Here is a 21,038-nt window from a genome sequence, read left to right on the forward strand (position 1 = left end):
CACCCCGCTCCTCCGCACACTCCACTGGCTTTCAGTTGAAGCTCGCATCTGCTACAAGACCATGGTGCTTGCCTACGGAGCTGTGAGGGGAACGGCACCTCCGTACCTTCAGGCTCTGATCAGTCCCTACACCCAAAGAAGGGCACTGCGTTCATCCACCTCTGGCCTGCTCGCCTCCCTACCTCTGCGGAAGCACAGTTCCCGCTCAGCCCAGTCAAAACTGTTCACTGCTCTGGCACCCCAATGGTGGAACAAGCTCCCTCACGACGCCAGCACAGCGGAGTCAATCACCACCTTCCGGAGACACCTGAAACCCCACCTCTTTAAGGAATACCTGGGATAGGATTAAGTAATCATTCTAACCCACCTCCCTCCCAAAAAGATATAGATGTACTATTGTAAAGTGGTTGTTCCACTGGATATCATAAGGTGAATGCACCAATTTGTAAGTCACTCTGGAAAAGAGCGTCTGCTAAATTACGTAAATGTAAAATCTGCTATCCACTTTGTTTACATTTTTATTTTGCTAAAGGGGAAGGTCACTTTTTGCTGATGGGAGGGCCATCCATTTTCATTTGAGGTCAGATTTTCTCCAGGTGACTCTTATTATAAATAACGTATACTCCCTAACGGCCTGTCCCTTAAAGGGGCAGCTGAACATTTTTGTCTCACCTAATGATTGTGGTTGATTGAGCATGGATCACTCCTAAGGACTTTTATTCATAAACCTTTTGTAATTTCTTATCAAAACTTTAATCTTTAGTCCTTCTAGATTTGTGTGCTTCTACATTTCTAATTAGGAGCACATGTACTCCTTGTAAAATGTTTAATTTTTTAAAATATTAACGTAGCGCCCTGAAGTATAATAAATAAGCCACATCACTTAGCCTTTTATGGTAGGGTTGATGAAATTCTGCTTTTACTTTTATGGTTATACAGTGGGGCAAAAAAAGTATTTAGTCAGCCACCAATTGTGCAAGTTCTCCCACTTAAAAAGATGAGAGGCCTGTAATTTTAGATACACGTCAACTATGACAGACGAAATGAGAGAAAAAAAATCCAGAAAATCACATTGTAGGATTTTTAATGAATTTATTTGCAAATTATGGTGGAAAATAAGTATTTGGTCACCTACAAACAAGCAAGATTTCTAGCTCTCACAGACCTGTAACTTCTTCTTTAAGAGGCTCCTCTGTCCTCCACTCGTTACCTGTATTAATGGCACCTGTTTGAACTTGTTATCAGTATAAAAGACACCTGTCCACAACCTCAAACAGTCACACTCCAAACTCCACTATGGCCAAGACCAAAGAGCTGTCAAAGGACACCAGAAACAAAATTGTAGACCTGCACCAGGCTGGGAAGACTGAATCTGCAATAGGTAAGCAGCTTGGTTTGAAGAAATCAACTGTGGGAGCAATTATTAGGAAATGGAAGACATACAAGACCACTGATAATCTCCCTCGATCTGGGGCTCCACGCAAGATCTCACCCCGTGGGGTCAAAATGATCACAAGAACGGTGAGCAAAAATCCCAGAACCACACGGGGGGACCTAGTTAATGACCTGCAGAGAGCTGGGACCAAAGTAACAAAGCCTACCATCATAACACACTACACCGCCAGGGACTCAAATCCTGCAGTGCCAGACGTGTCCAGGCCGTCTGAAGTTTGCTAGAGAGCATTTGGATGATCCAGAAGAGGATTGGGAGAATGTCATATGGTCAGATGAAACCAAAATATAACTTTTTGGTAAGAACTCAACTCGTCGTGTTCGGAGGACAAAGAATGCTGAGTTGCATCCAAAGAACACCATACCTACTGTGAAGCATGGGGGTGGAAACATCATGCTTTGGGGCTGTTTTTCTGCAAAGGGACCAGAACGACTGATCCGTGTAAAGGAAAGAATGTATGGGGCCATGTATCGTGAGATTTTGAGTGAAAACCTCTTCCATCAACAAGGGCATTGAAGATGAAACATGGCTGGGTCTTTCAGCATGACAATGATCCCAAACACACCGCCCGGGCAACGAAGGAGTGGCTTCGTAAGAAGCATTTGAAGGTCCTGGAGTGGCCTAGCCAGTCTCCAGATCTCAACCCCATAGAAAATCTTTGGAGGGAGTTGAAAGTCCGTGTTGCCCAGTGACAGCCCCAAAACATCACTGCTCTAGAGGAGATCTGCATGGAGGAATGGGCCAAAATACCAGCAACAGTGTGTGAAAACCTTGTGAAGACTTACAGAAAACGTTTGACCTGTGTCATTGCCAACAAAGGGTATATAAGAAAGTATTAAGAAACTTTTGTTATTGACCAAGTACTTATTTTCCACCATAATTTGCAAATAAATTCATTAAAAATCCTACAATGTGATTTTCTGGATTTTTTTTCTTCTCATTTTGTCTGTCATAGTTGAAGTGTACCTATGATGAAAATTACAGGCCTCATCTTTTTAAGTGGGAGAACTTGCACAATTGTTGGCTGACTAAATACTTTTTTGCCCCACTGTAACTTGTAAATGACATTAAGCCTTCCTATTGAGATACTGTATCAACATGGTTATATAACTTATGATTGTAGACGTCACCCGTCATATCTTTATGATTATAACTTACACCAAATTACACCATTTAGGCTATCACCTTGTCAAAATCTCACCCAATAATAGCTTGACCTTCTCAGACATTTTCCTTGTCATACATTGCTATTTGTTTTTCAGGTTAAATACATGTGAATTTGTCCCTGCAATTCATCATCACAATTACTAACAAATGTCCATTCGTTTTTTTTTCTAATTTCTTTCCCTGTGTAGGTGGGGTCGAGGATTTGGACTGTTGGGCTCAATCTTCGGAATCGACAGTGCAATGAACCAGCCAAACAGTGTCTATGGAATTTTCTTTTATGTCTTTCAACTGTTACTAGGTAAGACTTTCGATTCCACAGCCACCTGATGGGATTCCCAAACATGCTATTCAAAGTATGGAGAGAATTTAGTTGACAAGCCTCCTTGAATAGTCACTTTGGGCTATTTGTGCTGACACACCATCCTGTCAGGCCCTCACTCCCTCTTTACTATATTTGACTGCACCCTGGCTCAGATAAGCCCTGATCTCTCAGATTAAAAAATAAAAGACTTACAAAATGTAAGCATATACAACATTAACCTAATAAACGTTCTGTAGGAATTGGGTTTGTGCAGTAGGCCTAATACATTGCCACATTCACATATTGGCATGGTCTGCCAATATTGTTGTTCTCAGACCAGGTATTCCCAAACCAGGGGTACGCGCAATGCCGTCGGGGGTACACCAAAAAGCGATTCATAATTTAAAAGAAGTTAAGTAACATTTTTCTTCACATTATCAAACAGTCCATTTATATTTTCCAATGGGGCAATACATTTGGGTGAGGTATTTTTCTTGCCCGAGTAGCCTCGTTTCACTGCCAAAAATAAAATGTAAACTATCTAGTGTTGAGCAAAATAACAACACAACAACTGCCCCCTATCCCAAACAGGATAATCAGAAGCCACTGCCAGATTTCTGAATTGGGCTGCGCTCAGTGTATCCTGCCTTGAAAAATCGCGCTGTTAAGACACTGATGCCCTTTGCAATCATGTACCTATGTGAGAGTGGATTCTCGGCCCTCACGAGCATGAAAATTAAATACAGGCACAGACTGTGTGTGGAAAATGATTTAAGACTGGAGCTCTCCAATAAAACCCAACATTGCAGAGTTATGTGCATCCTTTCAAGCACACCCTTCTCATTAACCTCTCTGGGCCAGTGGGACGCTTGCGTCCCACCTACTCAACAGCCAGTGGAATCCTGTGGCGCATTATTCAAATACCTTAGAAATGCTATTACTTCAATTTCTCAAACATATGACTATTTTACAGCATTTTAAAGACAAGACTCTCGTTAATCTAACCACACTGTCCGATTTCAAAAAGGCTTTACAACGAAAGCAAAACATTAGATTATGTCAGCAGAGTACCCAGCAAGAAATAATCAGACACCCATTTTTCAAGCTAGCATATAATGTCACATAAACCCAAACCACAGCTAAATGCAGCACTAACCTTTGATGATCTTCATCAGATGACAATCCTAGGACATTATGTTATACAATACATGCATGTTTTGTTCAATCAAGTTCATATTTATATCAAAAACCAGCTTTTTACATTAGCATGTGACTAGCATGTGACTAGCATTCCCACCGAACACTTCCGGTGAATTTACTAAATTACTCACGATAAACGTTCACAAAAAACATAATTATTTTAAGAATTATAGATACAGAACTCCTTTATGCACTCGCTATGTCCGATTTTAAAATAGCTTTTCGGTGAAAGCACATTTTGCAATATTCTGAGTAGATAGCCCGGCCATCACAGGCTAGCTATTTTGACACCCACCAAGTGTGGTACTCACCAAACTCCGATTTACTATTAGAAAAGTTTGATTACCTTTGCTGTTCTTCGTCAGAATGCACTCCCAGGACTTCTACTTCAATAACAAATGTTGGTTTGGTTCAAAATAATCCATAGTTATATCCAAATAGCGGCGTTTTGTTCGTGCATTCAAGACACTATCCGATGGGTAAAGAAGGGTGACGCGCCCGACGCGTTTCGTGACAAAAAATGTCAAAATATTCCATTACCGTACTTCGAAGCATGTCAAACGCTGTTTAAAATCAATTTTTATGCAATTTTTCTCGTAAAAAAGCGATAATATTCCGACCGGGAGTTGTTGTTTTCGTTCAAAGAGAGAGAAAGTAAACATGGTGTCGGCTCATGCACGCGCCTCCAGTCTCATTGTCCTCAGATCGACCACTTACCAAATGCGCTAATGTTTTTCAGCCATGGCCTGCAAAGCCACCATTCATCGTTCTGGCGCCTTCTGAGAGCCTATGGGAGCGTTAGAAAATGTCACGTTATGCCAGAGATCCCCTGTTTTGGTTAGAGATGATCAAGAAGGCCAAGAAAAAGTCAGAGAGAGCGCTTCCTGTTTGGAATCTTCTCAGGTTTTGGCCTGCCAAATGAGTTCTGTTATACTCACAGACACCATTCAAACAGTTTTAGAAACTTTAGGGTGTTTTCTATCCAAATCAAACAATTATATGCATATTCTAGTTACTGGGCAGGAGTAGTAACCAGATTAAATCGGGTACATTTTTTATCCGGCTGTGCAAATACTGCCCCCAATCCCCAACAGGTTAACCTGTGGTGAGTTATTCACAATTTTCGATGAACAAATAAGGTTTTATATGTAAGAAGGTTAAATAAAGTGCAAAATGGTTGGTTATTATTATTATTATTATTTGTGCTTTGGTCCTATAAGAGCTCTTTGTCACTTCCCACGAGCGGGGTGTGACAACACACTCTTATGTTTAATAAATGTATCCTATGTGTGTGGCAGGCTTACAATGATGGCAAAAAAACATTTGAGAGTTCGCTGACCCTGGTGCTAGAGGGGGTACACAGCTGGAGGTTGAATGTTTTGAAGGGGTACGTGACTAAACAGTTTGGGAACCACTGTCTCAGACCGTATTATATTTCAAAACTCGAGCTATGATGACAAAATAGATCAGTTGTATTACTTGCGAGGCACAGCTGAGTATACATGTAAATAATTTGCTTTTTTATTTTACTGGACTGATGGCGCTTCCATTTAATGGTCAGTCTCGGGACGGAGATGGAGAGAGCAGCAAAGGGTCCGTCTCTTACGGGTCCATCTCCCTGCTCTCTCCTTTTCTCCAGCGGATCTGACCAGATAGATGAGACACTGTGCTCCACCTAATGTGTGAAAAATAAAATATTTCTCGGTATTAAGGAAGAATGCGGGCACACTCGTTTGCCTAATCAAACTGACGCATGTGGAAGGCTTTAGACGTGACACAGACAAAAGGGGAAAGTATATATTTGGACGTGAGGGAGAGATTAAGTGAATTAATGTTTTTGGGTACAAGCTTTGATGAGAGGACCTGGTCCTCTCAACCAGTATACTATGTGAGAGACATTTTGACAGCAGCACCGAAAGCAACAAAAATTAAAATAGTATCGAATAAGTACCGATGTTTAGGTATACCGTACAACACTAATTAGAGGAGTGAAACCTAAAGCGTCCTTTCAGTGTCCTCCATAGAATTACGAACACTTGACTATGTCCTTCACCACTGTGTATATTTTTAGAGGTCAATGCCACTTAAATTTGGATGCATTAATATTATATGCTTGTTAACAAACCTATTATAGGGATCAACAAATAGATTCAGCCGTGGGCCGATTTGTATTTTATTTTTTATTACGGGGATGGTCGGGGCTGGAACATAATTCTAAATAATTTGGGGACCGCAAGAAGCTCAAACAGATAACATTTATATTTTCAAATCTTGCTTACGTTTGTATACGACCACATATCTCTATTTTATGCGTGGGAATACTTTGGAACAGATTTCCAAAATGTAAAATCACTTGGAGCTTATTTGCCTGTGCTTTTAGTCTTATGTCCAACAATAAAAATGTTTAAAAATGAATAGTAATAAACTTGGGGGGGGGGGGGCAAATAAAATCACCCACGGGCCAAAGTCGGCCCACGGGAAGCCAGTTGTGGGAACCCTGCTCTATTATATACCTGAAATGTTGGTGTCCTTAAGGTAGTAGGCCTAGATCAGTGTAATACTTCTTGCTGCACCCCTCTAAGGGCCCCTTCCCTGTGTGAAGTCATACTATACACTCCGCCTGACGTCCTTGTGGCAGGTTGGAGGTTTTGCTGACTCAGATCTGTTACCCTGCTGACTGGCCTAAGGGCCCTGCTTAGCCAACTGGTGCTGCCTCAGAACTAGAGGCAGATTACCCATATCTATTTACTACACAGCTGGATTTGACTAACACAACAGTGGTACAGTGGGTGAAACTTACTGTCCAGGCCTTGTGGTTTAGGTTAGTGAAGATATGTTATTTAAAAAAAATAATCATCATTTAGACACGTAGGTTGAAGGGACCATAGATTAGCTGGTGTCTCAGAATGGGAATTCTCCTAAAAAGAGCTTGAGCGAGAGGGCCTTTTCATCTGTGGCCACTGGACATTGTGGACATTTTATATTCTCATGATCAAGTCAGCTAAGAAAACTTGGCCTAAGACTTACTGTACATTCGGTTTCTGTTGCCCCATTCTTGCTGCTTCTTTCACACTGTATTTACACAGTTCCCCCTGTTAACTAAAAACCGGTAGCTTTAACCTTATCCTGTAGCACTCCCGCCCTTGTACAGAATATGTGAGCACTGTTTGTCCCTTTCCCCTCTAATATAATTTCATCACTGTGAATAGAAGCCTGTGCCAGAACCAGAACATGTTTGTTTAGAATGTCCTCTACTCTAGAACACCTGCTCTTCTTCCTCCTTTAACCAAAGGGTCCTGTGTCCTGTCATGCATCTGGCTCAGTGGTTTACTTTCTTTAGCAGACCTGGGTTCAAACACTATTTGAAGTCATCAGAAAGAAAGGAGGACCAAGATAAAATGCCTTTATTTGTATGGCATGTTCAATGGAAACAAAGTTTTTAAAAATGGCAACGCTTTTCGGGTACATGGCCTTCGTCAGTGAGTGCAAAGATATGATAATCTTTGATTTGATCAACCCTGATTTTGAAGAGTGGTTGGTTACAGAAATAATTTAACACCTAGTAAGCAATACTATACACATTAAAAAGTCAAATACTGTAGATATGTTATCAGAAATGCATCTCAAGGCTAGAAGCATCAGAACCTCCAGAAAGGCAGTTCCAACCCTGAATATGACTGGTCACAGTGTTAAGAATAGGATAACCATTTATTTTATAGTACACTATTACACAGCTAACATGGACCACAACAGTCTAAATATAGCTGAGGGAAATAGAGCAAAATGTCCACTAGATGACAGCAAAGGGACCTCTCACGACCCTACAGGAAAGGGGAGAAATCCATATCTTAATTTAAACCAGGGTACTTAGTGGCCTGTAGTTTGCAAATCCAAAAACTTTCCCTTTGGTTTAGCTGTTTAAGATGGTCCCCTTTTCTAATTGAGGCCGGAACATGATCAATGCCCATAGCTTGTAGGGAGGCAGGGTTGCAATGCTGTAAGGACTTGTAGTGCCTTGCCATGGGGTAGTCTTCATTGCCTACCTGTATGGCATACTTGTGTTCAACTAAGTGGTCTTGAAGGCGTCTCTTTGTCCGTCCAATGTATAACACCTTGCACTGTGGACATTCCAATCAAATCAAATTTTAATTGGTCACATACATAGTTAGCAGATGTTATTGCCAGTGTAGTGAAATGCTTATACACTTAAGGTTTTCTGGGCTAACAATGTAAGAAATAATGCATAAAAAAACGAAATACTGCAGTTTCCTAAGGACTAGAAGCGAAGCTGCCATCTCTATCGGCGCCATCTTGCCTTCAAGATGTTGCCGATTAAATCTGTAACCACATTAGTGGTTTTACAGTTAATGAAATGCTTGACTTGATACTCCATTTTAGAAGCTGTCAACAAAATACTTGCATTTAAATGAGCCCCTGGTTTTGTGGTATGGCAAAGTTTTTTGAGAGTCACCAGGAAGATAGCTGTTGACTAATTTGTCATTTAGGGTAGGACATCGCTTAAAGCTTTTAACTGGTGGCTCTGGGAAGACTTGGCGTAGTGGTGTATCACTTTGGAAGATTCCCTAATTCTTTTTAATTATTATTTTAATGTGCTCGGCTTCAGTCCTGTATTTTGTGAGAAAGTACACTCTATGGTGCATCACGAGGCGCTCCCCTTCGCAACATGTTCTCTCTGTCAAGTCGTCCAGCCCTATTACCTACATCTTTCAGGACCTGAGCGCCGTAGCCCCGATTTCAAGAAGCGATTCTCCAATTCAGCAGATTTGACACTAGTCTGTTTCCTGATCGCAAATTCTGCGGATTCTTTGGAATTGGCCATATGGAATGTTCTTTTAGCCTTTTGGGTTGGAAGCTGTCTGCCCTCAGAATGGTATTCCCATCTGTAGGTTTCCTAATGAATGATGTGTGCAAGCAACCTCTGTCATTTTTACTGATGTCAAGGTCCAACATTTTTTATCCTTGCTGTACTCCATAGTGTGATGTTAGTTTATGCTGTTAAGGTATTGGTGGAAGAAAATAAGTTAATCTTCTGAGCCAGACCAGAACAGGCAAACATCATCAATATAGCATCCCCACCATATAATCCGGTCAAATAACTGGTTTTTAGAAGGATCTAAACTGAAGTATTTTTCCCATAAGTACAAACCAGCGTAGTAAGGGCTGTAGCAAGCTCACATGGTACATCCTTTGACTTGTTCTGAAAGACATATTATTAGAGTCCATTCAGTCAGTGAGACGATGAATTCTGTGGGAGGCATCGGTCTCAGGCCGGGTACTCGAGAAATGGTGCATAGCTGCCAATCCTTTTTCATGTTCAATGGTGGTATATAGAGACTCCACATCCATGTTGACTAAGTAATTTAAAAAACTTTCTGGGTTTGATTGAGCTTGCCTGGCTTATTGGACCAAGACAAGTCCTAAAACTGCAAACCCACCCATCTGGCACTATAGAAGATTTCAAATAGTGTTTTGAACCCAGGTCTGGTCTTAAGCGCTCCACTTTCAGTTGAAGGGTGCAGCCAGAGATTTGTGGTGGCCACTCACTAGTGCCAGGTTACAAATGAGGGGCCCAAGGGCTGCATAGCACAGAAGCCACCACTAATGTGATAAGTCACCGTCTGAGTCCAAAATGGCACCCTTTTCCCTATATAGTGCACTACTTTTGACCAGATTCCTATGGGCCCTGTTGAAAAGTAGTGCACTATATGAGAAATAGGGTGCCATTAACAGCCAGGTGTCTGATCTCTGTATTTATGTACATCAACGTCAAGCATGAGTAAGCAAATAAATAAGTGTTAAGACTTAAAGCTGACTGGCTCTCATACAAAGTCACCAAATGTATTCCCCCCTGATTCAAGTGTACAAGGTCCAGGCATTTCGTGACCACTGTTTTTTATCCAAAACTCTTGCTTTTGTCTTTTCCATGTAGTAGTGTTTGTCAAAGTGATTATATTTCTTCACTGCCACCTTTGCACAGCATGTCTTAATGTACTTGTTTGTGCAGTGCACGTCATGTCAGTAGCCTAAGCCCCTGCTCTCTCTCATCTGGTTGGTTACAGGAATCACCGTGAGTGCGATGGCTGCCCTGATCCTCATGACGACGTCTATCCTATCGGTGATGGGCTCGCTCTATCTGGGCTACATCCTCTACTTTGTCCTCAAGGACTTCTGCATCATCTGCATCACCACATATGCACTGAACTTCATTCTCTTTATGCTCAACTACAAGCGACTGGTTTACTTGAATGAGGCCTGGAAGCAGCAGGTGCCAGCCAAACAGGACTAAGATGGGTTGTATAGTACAGTAGGCAAGTGAAAAATATAACAAACAAAAAATGAAATGTGACCTCTTGAACAGAACATTTTGACTTGCCACCAGGAGACCTTGCTTCCAAAACAATGTTTATTCTGCTGTGTGTTATAAAAAAGAAACAAGGTTACCTTAAAAAAAAAAATTGGGCCATCTCTCAAGTTCATTGTTGCATACGTGATGGAAGGATATAAAAAAAGAGGGGGAATAATTTGTTTCTTTAAAAAAAATAATAACCCAACTCCTGTGACACAGGTGATAAGTAGGGTTATGGGGGTAAAAACACATTCAATCCAAGCAAGCAGGAAAGCAAAGGCAGAATGCCGGTCTTCACTGTGGAAGATGGGAGGACAGGACACCCTTCTGAACCAGAAGGACCAGAACATGGAAGAAAACTGGGACTTATAAAAAGGTGTATACTTGAAATAAATAGGAAGGTCCTGTTCCTGCACACCTGACCGGATCCGGAAGCTAGCTGTAACATTACTACAACCTGAGCAGAACTGAAAAATGGGTCAGAATACAAAATGCATGGTCATGGGGTGAACAATCATACAGTTCGCAGCAGCAGCTATGATTCCATGAGGAGAGAGAAACAGATGAACAACAAACACCATACAATAGTTTTTTTTATGTTTACACTTTACAGCAATTTTATTTTGTCTTTTGAAAAGGACCACTAATATGAAAAATTTGAGTGTGTGTAATTCAGTCAGATTGTGTTTTTTTCTTTTAGAAATTCTGTAAATAGCTGCTGAGCAGTATTCCAGGCTAGATTGTGATTTAGTGTTAACATAGACTTTAAGTAAAATCAAATAATTGAATCACAAAATGAGGAACAAAAAAGTAACTGAAATCAAGTCGTCATCTGGCTGAATTGAGTATGTATGAAGATCTGTTTTGCAGTCAGCCAGTGTGTGACATCTTAAGTTCCTACAATCCCAAGCGAGGCATGCTGCTCTAAGTTGCGTGGATCTAATGTAAATCAAGTCAAGTGCTCACTGATCAGTTTCTTTCATCTCTTTCTCAGTCGCACTCACTGAGGTCCCAAGGCATCTGATAAGCCCTTCCTCAGTGTTCAACTATTTACACTGGAAAACAAAGTCCAGGTAGTCCCAGGTGTTTCATTTAGATTTCTTACGTTTGGTGGCTAATGAACATGGCCCTAGTTCATTTCTCCTCTGCCGAGACTACTTACTCTCCATAATGGCACCTCACTGTCTTGTCTTTATTACGTGTGAAAAGCATTCCTGACACCACACGCTACTGTAGGAGTGGGTTCCATTATGTGCCTAAAAGAGATGTGAAGTGAATTACCTTTATTTTGTTGGGAGGAGGGATATGTAATGTATCACTACTTTTTGCTCATTCTCACCATTAGATTTTATTTTTATTAACTGATTTGGGTACTTAAATGCTATGTTAGTGTCTCACTCCTCCTGTATATTCTAATGGTAATGTGGCACAGGCGGCTAAACAAGCAATGATTGTCTGTCCGCTCAATGGTGGTGGTAGTAGTAGTAGTAGTAGGCTGTTTTGTTAAAAAAAAGCTCTTACGGCATTTTTGTAGGTTACTGTTGTTGGTTGAGAAGTAAGGTTCATTGTCTCTCTCTTAATGGTACAACAGCACTGTTTGTGGGGAAGGAAACCACACAGTACTCAGTGTCCTTGCCACTACCTCTCAGTATTGCCTAAGGTGTGTGGAACAAACCAAGCCAGTTGGAACGTCCAGAACCAGCGCCAAGGGAAGCAGACTAGCTGATCAGCTTAAAGCCATTCAACCCCAAATAATATTGCACTTGTTTGTGAGGTTGCTTTCCAATGCAACATCCCCTGGCTCACATTGAACGATCTCATTGATATGGTTTTAAATGGGCACTTATTATAGCTACATGTTATATTTCAGATTGTTACACAAGTTGGTTTATGAGGTACATATTGTTTGCATTGTAACTCACTCACTAGCTCTGCACTTGGTATTCAAAACATGGTTGTTGCATCAGAATTTTAGCAGTGACAAACTCACTGAGGTCATTGGGAAGAGACACCATTGCATGATGACACTGATCAAGAAATAAGCCTGTGTGCTCACTTCTAAAGCTCCACTCCTGGAGGTTGATTTAAAGTAGTCTGGTTGCACAGTACAGACTTTCCTATGGGTTAATCACTGTGTCTATGTTGGCACTGTCAGCCATCAACAAACTACAGCAGCAATCGTTGCTACAGTAGTTCAGTAATGTTGGGACATAAACCATGTTACTATGGAATTATTTGGGAGACTTAACAATAGTCCCACAATTCCAGAGAGGTGGGTGGAATATGTTTGGCTTATTAAATCACACAAGTCAAAGTCCCTAAAAGAAGCTTTACATGCGGTGTTCCTTACCTGTTAGATGAGTCACCACATTTGACGTATGTTTTTACATCAAATTAAAGTAATTTATTAATAAAGTCAATAGAAATACAGCTAAATGCATAATACGCCCTCGGCTAATCTTGATCAGTGTCCTGTTCATGAAGTGTTGAGTGAATTCTAAAAGGTCCCAAGATTTCAAACTAAGACGGTCATGTTCGCTGCATCAACAAATGCCATCAAAAGTGCCTTCTGTTGGCTAGTTGGCAAGAGCACAAGCAGATCTGAGACCAGGCTACTCCATAGACCTTGTGGGTAGAAATGACCCACCAAAAAGCCCCGTCTTGTATTTAAACGGTCATTGTTCTTATTTGTTTTTTTTTACCCAATTCTCTTAACATTTTAAGATGAATGTACTGAAAATATAGTTATCTTTAATTTCTCTGTTATTAGAGATGGACACTTTTGTTTCTGAAAAAATAAAAAAAAATACATTGTCCGAATTACAATTTTTCTTTCTCTGACTGTGAATTAGTGGAATAATTGTTATTTCTCCCCTAATGTTGTATAACTGGACTCCATTAGTAACTACACCCAGCTGTATAGAGTTAAAATGGGTTATTTTAGTAGAAAAAGGATTGGAGGTCTAGGAATCCATGTCATCACATTTCTTTGTGGGAGGAAGACTAGGTTTGCTTTTGTATTTGCCAAATATTAAGTTGAAAAAATGCTGTATTTTCTTACATGGAACAAGTGTTACATGAATGGTTGAGATGGGTGCAGAGAAACAATCGGATGAAATTCTGTATTTGTGAGAAACTGTTGCGGAAGTTGACACGAGTGAACATTTTTAATTGTGTCGTTGTGTGGAAATGGTCTACCATTAAAACACCTGAAGTGAGTTTTCTGTGCCTCTTCCTATGACATCTCACTCTTGAATTAATAATATTTCACTGAAAATATGTAACTGAAAATCTTATCAACTAGCAAAATGTTTAATTGGCAACAGCTATTCAATGTTTATGCTGTCTCAATACGTAACGTTGGGTGTTGACATTATCAACCCAATGGATTTAAGTTATTTTCAAGGTTTCACAGTATAAAGCTGTGGAGGTTCTCTTCTAGGGAACGGACTTACTGGTAAGGAAGGAACAATATTTAAGAATCTCTGCAGTTCATTACTAAGGGCTAGATTCAATCTGGACATTGAAGATCCATGTTATTTAGCTTGATTTAAATTTAAACCTAATTTTCGATTGTGCCGACATATAGTACCTAATGAAAGTCTACACACCTCATTAGGTTTTTTTTGGGGGGGAGGGTTGATTTAAATGGTTATACCATATTTCATTTAGAAATTTAGGACCCCTGTAGGTATCACTTTTTATTATTAATAAACATTGAATTTGGCCTTATTGTCAATATAGAAACTCATTGAATAACACATTCATACATGGCAAAACAGATAGTCCAAAAATAAATCTAAAGGAAGTATGAAGTGTCTGTCTCCTATATCTGAGACATAAGTAGCTCAGAAAAATTAAGAATTTACTGTGGAATGACCCGTATACATTTTAAATGGAAATGCCTTATTCACATCCATAAATGTTTTGACCCACCGTGCTTGACCGTTGGTATGATGTTCTTACTGTGGAATTCAGTGTTTGGTTTCACCAGGCATAGTGGATTTGGGTAATGTCATCCAAAAGTTATACTTTTGAATCATCTGTCCATAAAACATTCTTCCAAGAGTCTTGCTGATCATCTAGGTGTTTTTTGGCAAACTTGAATCAACTTTTTGGACAACATGTGTTCCATTATGCCTGGCGAAAACCAAAAACTGGATTCCACAGTAAGAACATAACAGCGGTCAAGCATGGGGATGGTAGTGTGATCGTTTGGGGATGCTTTGCTACCTCAGGACCTGAACAACTTGCCTTTAATAGAAGGAACCATGGATGCTGCTCTGTATCAGATAATTATACAGGAGAATGTCAGGCCATCTGTCTGTAAGCTGAAGCACAGCTGGGTCATGCAGCAAGATAATGATACAAAACACACAATCAAATTCTACATGAAAATGGCTAAAAAGCAAGACTTTTTGGAATGGCCTAGTCAAAGTCCAAACCTAATCCCAATTGAGATGTTATGCCAGTACTTGAAACGGGCAGTGCATGCTTAAACCTACAAATGTCGCTGAGTTACAGCAGTTCTGCTTGGAAGAGTGGACCAAATTTCCTCCACAGTGATGTGAGAGACTGATCAACAGCTACAGGAAGCATTTGGTTGGAGTCATTATAGCTAAAGGTTGCACAGCCAGTTATTGAGTGTAAAGGAGAAATATATTTTTCACACAGGGGATTTGGGTGTTGCATAACTTTGTTAATAAATAAAATAAGTATACATTTTTTTATTTATTTGTTAACTCAGGTTCCCTTTATCTAATATTTGGTTTTGGTTGAAGATCTGACATAGAGAAAATCAGAAAGGGGCAAATACTTTTCACGGCACTCTAGACAGTATATGGCATACTTGGACCATTTTATTGTGTTCTTCAGACCCCCTCAGACATTTTAAGCCATCATTGGGCTGTATATACCAATTATTTATGGAGATATGGGCATGTGAATCCTGTCCAATATGGCCCTATGGAGTTAGTTGGGGGTCATTTTGGAAAACTGAGTATAATCAGGAGTGCACCGGAGCGACGAATCAATGTTTTGCAAGATCAAATCAAATTTATTTGTCACATACACATGGTTAGCAGATGTTAATGCGAGTGTAGCGAAATGCTTGTGCTTCTAGTTCCGACCATGCAGTAATATCTAACAAGTAATATAACCTAACAATTTCACAACACCTTATACACACACAAGTGTAAAGGAATTAATACAAATATGTACATAAAAATATCTCACTTAATGAATGAGTCATTTGTATTCTGCATAACAACCTGAATATTATAGCATACTATAACATTACTGTAATACCAATAACACCACATTTCTTATGAGATATAAGGATGATAGTCCTGAAAGGTCACGTTTTTGTCTCATGATGCTGCCAAAACTTAACAGCGCACGCCATAAGATAAATGTGTTCTGATGGAAACAATAAAGGTAGGCTAGTCTGTAGCTTGTTAATATCATCCGCTCATAGAGTATTTACTCACATCACTCAAGATGGTCTAAATGCATATTCTCATGAAACTGAGTGAGATCAAATGGTTGTGGTTGTCATTCAGATGCAGCTTGGACATTTTACCTGTAAAACGAGAATAATTATAATTCACGATTGACAGTGACGATGGCCTATTTTGAAATTAGTGAAGCCTAATTTGGTGTTTGTGTCATGTCTACTCCCGCTCCAGCACTCAGCGTCACCGGTTTACAAACCACCGGTCTTGGCAACCCATCATTATGTACACCTGGCAACCATCATCATGCACACCACCTTTGATTACTTTCCCTTTATTTCACGCTCTGTAGCTTCACTCATCAGGCAGCATTGGTTCTGTTTTCATGTCCAGATGCTGCTCTTGTTTCTTTATCACTCCATGTTTATTATTAAACTCACCAACTGCACCTGCTTCCTGACTCCCTGCATCTCCATTACAGTTTGAGGGGATTAAAAATACAAACATTTGTTAAAGTCAATGTGTGTAGGCATGCGTTGCATTTGGATGATGCGTTTTATGCATATAAAATGATATTATTTAACAGGCTACGATGCAAGTGTTAGAAAAATTGACATTTTCTTTTTGCGCTCTGGCACCTACAAAAATAGCACTACACCACTGAGTATAACAGGTTATAATCGGCAATGGCACTATAGCTAGACATCTTTGTTTAGACTTTTACTTACTTTGTATAACGGCTGAAAGGTCATAACCCATTTTAACAAAATACTTTTCTTTCTATCTGCTGGATATAATACATTTCAGAAAAAAACACCACGTATACGTTTAACTGTTCATTAGAAAATATAATAATGCATGTCTTGGTTTTAGGGCACAGCCAGAGCATAGCGAGTAACAGCTGGCGGCAGCAAGAGACCCCAGCACATGCAAGCGCGTGACATCTGGCATTGTGGAAGCATGTGTGGAACTGGTCAACTTAAATAGACCACATGTAATTTGTGTGAATCCAACTGGCACAATATCCGCTGATGCCACTACACTCGGGTTTCCCATCTGAACTGGTTAGCTTTATTTGAGAAAGAAACGTGTACATTTAACCATTTATTAATGCATGTCTGTGTTAGAGTTCTGCTTCTTCAGGGTAGCTTACTGCCAGAGCGAAGCATCACATGAAGATAATAGAACTTCAGTTAGTGAGCACGATATGCTACAGTTGAAGTCAGAAGTTTACATACACTTAGGTTGGAGTCATAAAAACTCGTTTTTCAACCACTCCACAAATTTCTTGTGAACAAACTATATAGTTTTGGCAAGTTGGTTAGGACATCTACTTTGTGCATGACACAAGTCATTTTTCCAACAATTGTTAACAGACAGATTATTTCACTGTATCACAATTCCAGTGGGTCAGAAGTTTACATACACTTAGTTGACTGTGCCTTTAAACAGCATGGAAAATTCCAGAAAATAATGTCATGGCTTTAGAAGCTTCTGATAGGCTAATTGATCATCATTTGAGTCAATTGGAAGTGTACCTGTGGATGTATGTCAAGGCCTACCTTCAAACTCAGTGCCTCTTTGCTTGACATCATTGGGAAATCAAAAGAAATCAGCCAAGATGTCAGAGAAAATATTGTAGACTTCCACAAGTCTGGTTCATCCTTGGGAGCAATTTGCAAACACCTGAAGGTACCAAGTTCATCTGTACAAACAATATTACGCAAGTATAAACACCATGGGACCACGCAGCCGTCATACCGCTCAGGAAGGAGACACGTTCTGTCTCCTAGAAATGAACGTACTTTGGTGCAAAAAGTGCAAATCAATCCCAGAACAACTGCAAAGGACCTTGTGAAGATGTTGGAGAAAACAGGTACAAAAGTATATATATCCAAAGTAAAACGAGTCCTATATCGACATAACCTGAAAGGCCGCTCAGCAAGGAAGAAGTCACTGCTCCAAAACCGCTATAAAAAAGCCAGACTACGTTTTGCAACTGCACATGAGGACAAAGATTGTACTTTTTGGAGAAATGTCCTCTGGTCTGATGAAACAAAAATAGAACTGTTTGGCCATAATGACCATCGTTATGTTTGGAGAAAAAGGGGTTAGGCTTGCAAGCCGAAGAACACCATCTCAACCGTGAAGGGGGGCGGGGGGGGGGGGGGGGGCAGCATCATGTTGTGGGGGTGCTTTGCTGCAGGAGGAACTGGTGCACTTCACAAAATAGATGGCATCATGAGGTAGGAAAATTTTGTGGCTATATTGAAGCAACATCTCAAGACATCAGTCAGGAAGTTAAAGCTTGGTCGCAAATGGGTCTTCCAAATGGACAATGACCCCAAGCATACTTCCAAAATTGTGGAAAATGGCTTAACTTCTCTAGGCTTGGGGGCGCCATTTTCACGTCCGGATGAAAAGTGTGCCCAAAGTAAACTGCCTGCTACTCAGGCCCAGAAGCTAGGATATGCATATAATTGGTAGATTTGGATAGAACACGCAAAAGTTCCTAAAACTGTTTGAATAATGTCTGTGAGTATAACAGAACTGATTTGGCAGGCGAAACCCCGAGCACAATCCATCCAGGGATTTTTTTTAAGATCAATCTGTTTTCCATTGGTTTTCTATGGTAAGCCCGTTTTAATAGAAATATGCTTGCAGTTCCTATAGCTTCCACTAGATGTCAAGTCTTTAGAAATTGGTTGATATTTTTCTTTAGAGAAATGAAAAAGTACGGCTGTCCAGAACGAGGGTCCAGCCTAGGGCTCTCTAATGTTTTGATGCGTGCGACCTGGAACGCGCTTTGTTTTCCTCCGGCATTGAACACAGTTTATCCCGTCTTAAATTTTATTGATTATTTACGTTAAAAAATACCTAAAGTTGTATTAGGAAAGTTGTTTGAAATGTTTAGACAAAGATAACAGGTAACTCATGAGATATTTTGTAGTCATGTTGCGCGAGTTGGAACCGGTGTTTTTCTGAATCAAACTTGCCAAATAAATGGACATTTTGGATATATAACGACGGAATTAATCGAACAAAAGGATCATTTGTGATGTTTATGAGACATATTGGAGTGCCAACAGAAGAAGCTCGTCAAAGGTAAGGCATGAATTATATCTTTATTTCTGAGTTTCGTGTCGCGCCTAGGCGGGTTGAATTATGATTGTCTATGTTTGTTTGGTGAGGTGCTATCCTCAGATAATCGCATGGTTTGCTTTCGCCGTAAAGCCTTTTTGAAATCTGACACGGTGGCTAGATTAATGAGAAGTTAAGCTTTAATTTGGTGTGTTGCACTTGTGAATGTATGAAAGTTCAATATTTTTAACAATTTCTTTTTTATTTTGTCGCTCTGCCATTTCACCGAATGTTGTCTAATCGATCCCGTTAACGGGATTTGAGTCCAAAGAAGTTAAGGACAACAAAGTCAAGGTATTGGAGTGGATATCACAAAGGCCTGACCTCCATCCTATAGAAAATGTGTCGGCAGAACTGAAAAAGCGTGTGCAAGCAAGGAGGCCTACAAACCTGACTCAGTTACACCAGCTCTGTCAGGAGGAATGGGCCAAAATTCACCCAACTTATTGTGGGAAGCTTGTGAAAGGCTACCCGAAACGTTTGACCCAAGTTCAACAATTTAATTTACAAACATAGCATGTGTTTAGTGAGTCCGCCAGATAAAAGGCAGTAGGAATGATTGAAACGAGTGTCTGTGGGGTCACGTTGCACTTCCTTAGGCTTCTATTGGTTGTCAACAGCCTTTAGAAACGTGTTTCATCCTTCTCCTGTTACTGGGCAGAAAATAGGAGCTCAGTCAATGAGTGGACTGCCTGGGACCAGAGAGTTGTTTACTGCGCGGGCACGTATGGTTCGCCGCTCCTTCTTTTTCCTCTGGAATGAATACGCTATTGTCCGGTTGGAATATTATCAACGTTTTATGTTAAAAAGACCCTAAGGATTGATTGTAAACAACGTTTGACATGTTTCTACAAACGGTAATGGAACTATTTGACTTTTTGTGTCTGGGTTTACGCTTGCGCGTTATGCCTTTGGATAGTGATCTGAACGCACGAACAAAACGGAGGTATTTGGACATAAATATGGAGTATTTCAAACAAAAATAAAATTTCTTGTGGAAGTAGGAGTCCTGGGAGTGCATTCTGACGAAGATCAGCAAAGGTAAGAGAATATTTATAATACTAATTCTGAGTTTAGTTGACCCCAGAACTTGGCGGGTATCTGAATAGCTTGCTTTGATGGCCTGAGCTATGTACTCAGAATATTGAAAAATGTGCTTTCTCCGTAAAGCTATTTTCACCTGTTAGGGATAGGGGGCAGTATGTTCACGGCTGGATAAAAAACGTACCCGATTTAATCTGGTTATTCATCCTGCTCAGAAACTAGAATATGCATATAATTAGTAGATTTGGATAGAAAACACCCTAAAGTTTCTAAAACTGTTTGAATGGTGTCTGAGTATAACAGAACTCATTTGGCAGGCCAAAACCTGAGAAGATTCCAAACAGGAAGCGCCCTCTGACCATTTCTTGGCCTTCTTGATCATCTCTATCCAAAACAGGGGATCTCTGCTGTAACGTGACATTTTCTAACGCTCCAATAGGCTCTCAGAAGGCGCCAGAACATTGAATGATGACTTTGCAGGCCATGGCTGAAAAACAGTAGCACATTTGGATAGTGGTCGATCTGAGAACAATGAGACAGGCGCGGGCGTGCACGAGAAGAGTCCATTTTACTTTGTCTTTAACGAAAACTCCCGGTTGGAATATTATCGCTTTTTTACGAGAAAAATGGCATAAAAATGGATTTTAAACAGCTTTTGACATGCTTCGAAGTACGGTAATGGAATATTTTGAATTTTGTCACGAAACGCGCCGGGCGTGTCACCCTTCGGATAGTGTCTTGAACGCACAACAAAACACCGCTATTTGGATATAACTATGGATTATTTGGACCCAAAACAGCATTGGGTATTGAAGTAGAAGTCCTGGGAGTGCATTCTGACTAAGAACAGCAAAGGTAGATACCAATACTTTACAACGGAACGATTTGACTAGTGCAGTGTTGGCTAGCTAG

The 21,038-nt window shown here is 40.3% G+C and overlaps 1 protein-coding gene across 1 annotated transcript in view; it reads left to right on the forward strand.

Moving 5' to 3' along the window:
* Positions 1–13,707, forward strand: part of vkorc1l1 (vitamin K epoxide reductase complex, subunit 1-like 1) — a 24,997-nt gene extending 11,290 nt beyond the window's left edge. Inside the window, exons 2-3 of the mRNA XM_029690306.1 lie at positions 2,809–2,918; positions 10,202–13,707. Coding sequence (XP_029546166.1) covers positions 2,809–2,918; positions 10,202–10,428 — 337 coding nt within the window. The 3' untranslated portion in view covers positions 10,429–13,707. The remainder of the gene's footprint in view (positions 1–2,808; positions 2,919–10,201) is intronic.
* The last annotated feature ends 7,331 nt before the right edge of the window (positions 13,708–21,038 follow it).

This window comes from Salmo trutta, chromosome 15, assembly GCF_901001165.1.
Source record: "Salmo trutta chromosome 15, fSalTru1.1, whole genome shotgun sequence".
In the NCBI taxonomy this organism is placed as follows: Eukaryota; Metazoa; Chordata; class Actinopteri; order Salmoniformes; family Salmonidae; genus Salmo; species Salmo trutta.